Source organism: Oncorhynchus gorbuscha, unplaced genomic scaffold (genome assembly GCF_021184085.1).
Source record: "Oncorhynchus gorbuscha isolate QuinsamMale2020 ecotype Even-year unplaced genomic scaffold, OgorEven_v1.0 Un_scaffold_957, whole genome shotgun sequence".
Taxonomy (NCBI): Eukaryota; Metazoa; Chordata; class Actinopteri; order Salmoniformes; family Salmonidae; genus Oncorhynchus; species Oncorhynchus gorbuscha.
Window position 1 is genome coordinate 146,510 of NW_025745894.1, and position 6,000 is coordinate 152,509.

General features: G+C 41.4%; 1 protein-coding gene across 1 annotated transcript in view; it reads right to left on the bottom strand.

Annotated features, from left to right (window-relative positions):
• LOC124020855 (zinc finger protein 2 homolog) overlaps positions 1-5,730 on the bottom strand; it is a 28,543-nt gene extending 22,813 nt beyond the window's left edge. The window contains exons 1-3 of the mRNA XM_046336149.1: positions 4,871-5,730; positions 4,317-4,414; positions 4,009-4,186 (exon numbers count right to left, since the gene is read on the bottom strand). Of these exons, the coding sequence (XP_046192105.1) occupies positions 4,009-4,186; positions 4,317-4,414; positions 4,871-5,159 (565 nt within the window). The 5' untranslated portion in view covers positions 5,160-5,730. The remainder of the gene's footprint in view (positions 1-4,008; positions 4,187-4,316; positions 4,415-4,870) is intronic.
• Positions 5,731-6,000: the final 270 nt, after the last annotated feature.

The following is a 6,000-nucleotide window of genomic DNA, read 5'->3' on the forward strand; positions in this document are numbered from 1 at the left end:
TCTTTTTCCTCCAAACATAATTATGACCAAACAGTTATTTTTTTGTTTCATCAGACCAGAGGACATTCCTCCAAAAAGTACGATCTTCGTCCCCATGTAGTCTGGCTTTTTGGAGCAGTGGCTTCTTCCTTGCAGAGCGGCCTTTCAGGTTATGTCAATATAGAACTCGTTTTACTGTGGATATAGATCATTTTGTACCTGATTCATCCAGCATCTTCACAAGGTCCTTTGCCGTTGTTCTGGGATTGATTTGCACTTTTCGCACCAAAGTACATTCATCTCAAGGAGACAGAAGGTGTCTCCTTTCTGAGCGGTATGACGGCTGCGTGGTCCCATGGTGTTTATACCTGCGTACTATTGTTTGTACAGATTAACGTAGTACCTTCAGGCATTTGGAAATTGCTCCCAAGGATGAACCAGACATGTGGAGGTCTACAATCTTTTCTGAGGTCTTGGCTGATTTCTTTTGATTTCCCCATGATGTCAAGCAAAGAGGCAGAGTTTAAAGGTAGGCTTTGAAATACATCCACAGGTACACCTCCAATTGACTCAAATGATGTCAATTAGCCTATCAGAAGCTTCTAAAGCCATGACAACATTTCCTGGAATTTTCCAAGCTGTTTAAAGGCACAGTCAACTTAGTATATGTAAACTTCTGACCAACTGGAATTGTGATACAGTGATATATAAGTGAAATAATCTGTCTGTAAAAAAATGTTGGAAAATGACTTGTGTCAGGCAAATTCGATGTCCTAACCAAAACTAGTTTGCTAACAAGACATTTGTGGAGTGGTTGAAAAACGAGAACTTGTTGGCTGCTTTTCCTTCACTCTGCGGTCTAACTAATCCCAAACCGTCTCAATTTGGTTGAGGTCGGGGGATTGTGGAGGCCAGGTCTTCTGATACAGCACTCCATCACTCTCCTTCTTGGTCAATTATCCCTTACACCACCTGGATGTGTGTTGGGTCATTGTCCTGTTGAAAAACAAATGATAGTCCCACTATCATTTGTCCCACCAAACCAGATGTTCACCAACTTTGAGTTTGAAACCAAAGATCGCAAATTTGGACTGATCAGACCAAAGGACAGATATCCACCAGTCTAATGTCCCTTGATCATGTTTCTTGGCCCAAGCAAGTCTCTTCTTATTGGTGTCCTTTAGTAGTGGTTTCTTTGCAGAAATTTAACCATGAAGGCCTGATTCATGCATTCTCCTCTGAAGAGTTGATGTTGAGAAGTGTCTGTTCCTTGAACTCTATGAAGCATTTATTTATGCTGCAATTTCTGAGGCTGGTAACTCTAATGAACTTATCCTCTGCAACAGAAGTAACTCTGGGTCTTCCATTCCTGTGGTGGTCCTTAAAGTAATGATGGACTGCTGTTTCTCTTTGCTTATTTGAGCAGTTATTGACATAATATGGACTTGGTCTTTTACCCAATATGCCATATCTTCTGTATACCACCCCTACCGTGTCACAGCACAACTGATTGGCTCAAACGCATTAAGGAAGAAATTCCACAACTTAACTTCCAACAAGGCACACATGTTAATTGAAATGCATTCCAGGTGACTACCTCATGAAGCTGGTTGAGAGAATGCCAAGCGTGTGCAAAGCTGTCAAGGCAAAGGGTGGAAACTTTGGGATTTTTCAAATATAACATATACTTGGATTTGTTTAACACTTTTTTGATTACTACATGATTCCATATGTGTTATTTTATAGTTAATGTCTTCACTATTATTCTGCAATGTAGAAAATAGTACAAATACATTTTTAAAACCCTGGAATGAGTAGGCACGACAATTTTTGACCGGTAATTGGCATGCTGACTGCAGGAATATCCACTAGAGCTGTTACCAGATAATTGAATGTTCAATTCTCTACCAGAAGCCAACTGCAGACCACATGTAACCACGCCAGACCAGTACATGCGGCTTCTTCACCTATGGGAACTGAGACCAGCCACCCGGACATCTGATGAAACTGAGGAGTAGGTCTCTCCGTAATAAAGCCAATGGCTGTGCCCCTGCCCAGTCATGTTAAGTCCAAAAAAGCAGCAGAGCGAGGCCCGCATGCAGTAACATTACAAGTCACGTGTTTGCAGCTGTTTCAGTACAGCACTACAGAGAAAGAGGGAGAGCAGCTGTTTCAGTACAGCACTATAGGGAGAAAGAGGGGGAGCAGCTGTTTCAGTACAGCACTACAGGGAGAGAGAGGGGGAGCAGCTGTTTCAGTATAGCACTACAGGGAGAGAGAGGGGGAGCAGCTGTTTCAGTACAGCACTACAGGGAGAGAGAGGGGGGACCGAAAGGTCTCTGGTTCGAATCCCCACGCCAACAAGTTGGAAAAATCTGCTGTTCTGAACTTGAGCAAGGCAGTTAACCCCCAACAACAGCTAATCCCCGGGCACCGATGACGTGGACGTCGATTAAGGCTCTGAATCAGAGGGGTTGGGTTCAATGTGAAAGACACATATCAGTTGAATGCATTCAGTTATACAACTGACTAGGTAACCCCTTTCCATCATTAGACTCCATAATGTTCATCATTAGATGCTACAGTCCTCCTTTAAGACTCCATAATGTTTCATCATTAGATGCTACAGTCCTCCTTTAAGACTCCATAATGTTTCATCATTAGATGCTACAGTCCTCCTTTAAGACTCCATAATGTTTCATCATTAGATGCTACAGGCCTCCTTTAAGACTCCATAATGTTTCATCATTAGATGCTACAGGCCTCCTTTAAGAATCCACAATGTTTCATCATTAGATGCTACAGTCCTCCTTTAAGACTCCATAATGTTTCATCATTAGATGCTACAGTCCTCCTTTAAGACTCCACAATGTTTCATCATTAGATGCTACAGTCCTCCATTAAGACTCCATAATGTTTCATCATTAGATGCTACAGTCCTCCATTAAGACTCCATAATGTTCATCATTAGATGCTACAGTCCTCCATTAAGACTCCATAATGTTCATCATTAGATGCTACAGTCCTCCTTTAAGACTCCACAATGTTTCATCATTAGATGCTACAGTCCTCCATTAAGACTCCATAATGTTCATCATTAGATGCTACAGTCCTCCATTAAGACTCCACAATGTTTCATCATTAGATGCTACAGGCCTCCTTTAAGAATCCACAATGTTTCATCATTAGATGCTACAGTCCTCCTTTAAGAATCCACAATGTTTCATCATTAGATGCTACAGTCCTCATTTAAGACTCCATAATGTTTCATCATTAGATGCTACAGGCCTCCTTTAAGAATCCACAATGTTTCATCATTAGATGCTACAGTCCTCATTTAAGACTCCATAATGTTTCATCATCAGATGCTACAGGCCTCCTTTATTAATATAATATTTGAAGAATCCAGGTGTGGAATGACGCAATACCACATTGAAGTGTCTGGAGTTTAGTTTGCCTGTTCTAGAGTCTAGTGAAGATAGGAGGTTGACTGGGACAGGCAATGTAACATCCATAATGTTTTCAGGACAAGTTTTTGTTAAACATGTGTAACAGTATAACTTTAGTCCGTCCCTTCGCTCCGACCCGGGACGCGAACCAGGGACCCTCTGCACACATCAACAACAGTCACCCATGTAGCATCGTTACCCATCGCTCCACAAAAGCCGCGGCCCTTGCAGAACAAGGGGAACCACTACTTCAAGGTCTCAGAGCAAGTGACATCACCGATTGAAACGCTATTAGCTCGCACCACCGCTAACTAGCTTGCCATTTCACATCAGTTACACGTGCACCTTACATCAGATCATTTAGAAACTTTTCCTCCAAAGATAACTTTCAATGTTTAATATGGTCTATTGGTTTCTCTCTTTTCATTGGCAGAATCATTTTTCAGTGTTATGATATTCATAACATCCATATCCACCAGTCTATCTTCCTGTCAACTAACAGAACTCTGCTGGTTGTCCTGGTAACTAATACCAGTCGGCAGATCTATTGTATTTGTTCAAACTAAACTACAGCACTTACTTTGATGAGTCAAATCTGATCCTTTCATCTCTTCTCCTCCTCTCACAGTTCCACTCAGCCCCGTTGTTTTCCTGCAGTCCACCAGCAGCACAGACAACCTCTTCATACCCAGCAGTAAGGTGCTACTGGGAGAGGCACGGCACGGGGACTCCGGGAGGGAGGAAGGGCTAGCGTTGTCCTGGTAACCATAAAGAGGGGACACAGACACATATCATTATGGATGCTGACGTCACTGTTGTCATAAAGTGCCTTGCAGAAACCCAGACACAGATAGACCAAGCTGTATGCTAGACCAGACCAAGCTGTACCATCTGGTGTTCTGATCTGGAGAGACTCTTCTCTTCCTCGTCAGCATCAGGATGTTGTTGAGGCTCCCCAGAGGATCCATGAAAGTCATGTCTCTCTCCTGTGTGAACGAGAACATTAAACAGATGGTAAACTTATGACCATCAATTGCAATCACAGTCTTACAAGAGGCATGAATATGTATAAGAAAAGTGCCTATAATGGCCACTTTCATCGTGATTTCTTAAAATATTGTTTGTTGCAAATGTAAAAGGGTTGTTCCACGAAATGGGTGCCTTTTGCGTCCCTTTGACAAGTTAAGTATAAATTATGCACCAATGTTGAATTCTGAAAAGCCTGTTTGATGAAGTGCACTTTAACGTGGACTACATGGATATTTCAATAAATCTAATATAAGTCACAAAAATATATGTACCAATGATGGATAGCACCTTTAACAATTTATTCAGTTGTGAACAACATATTAAATTGTAGAACTTCAGTAGAATGCCCCTTTCAAACCCCACATTAGTTCAAGAAATGCATATTTTGTGCCCGTTTTTAAGTCAGTACTCACTGGTCTTAATCGAATCTTCAGCCTCATCCTTTTTCACTCCCAAAACGTCTTCCTCCTCCTCTTTAATTGAGATAGCCTCCTCTTCCTCTTTTACTCCAAAATGTTCTTCCTCTTCTTTAAATGTTATGGCACCTTCCTCCTTTTTGATTCTGAAAGCTTCTACCTCCTCCTCTTCCACAACCTCTTTCCCATCTTCCTCTTTCACTGTAATATCATCCTCTTCTTCTTTCAATGCGATAGCCTCCTCTTCCTCCCTTTTCATCCTGAAAGCTTCTTCCTCTCCTTTCATCAGAGCTTATTTCTCCGTCGAGATCAGTGAGCTCATGTTCCGGGCGATTAGCCTCGTGCAGTATCAATTTACCACATTAGCTCATTTAACAAGCAATCTACGTTTCAATGAACGAGTAGATATGTAAACAGAGTTGTGTTTAAAACACAAAGGGTAATATACACAAGATTCGTCTTAAACGCTTCAAATGTTTAGGTTTAATGTTCACTAGTAAATCACCACGTTGGTTGAATCAGAAGCCTTTTGTCGCTGTTGAAGAAGCTTCCAGTTCCGTCCACTAGATTATACGTCACGCAATAAGCATCACCTCAAAAACTCATATCGCCATCTGCTGACTGGAGTGGGTAGCGCAGTTTGGAAAAATATTAATTAATGTTTATTCTGGCAAGCAATGTCATAAGAAGTCCTTTTAAAAGAAACAAATGTTATGTCTTCTCTTCCTTCTACAGCCAATACTTTCCTCCATGGTTGGCCTGCTCATTAGGTACGGTGGCATATTGCAAACTAAATTGACCAAAGCTCATTGCAAACAACATATAATAACACTTCACATAATGGTGCCCAAAAACAATGAAAGCCCTTCCAGTCTCTAAAGTGCCCTGGTATCATTTGTATTTATTTTTCTCATCAGTTATTCTGAACCCACTGCCTGCAAGTCGTTGTTAAATTCACCTCAGTGATATGTATTTTCCTTCAACATTCTGAAGTGGAAACAGCCAGGAAATGCCCCTGTCTGAGTGCATTTGTCAACCACTATGTGTAGCTGTTAGCGATGATACTAATGATCCACTATGTGTAGCTGTTAGCGATGATGCTAATGATCCACTATGTGTAGCTGTTA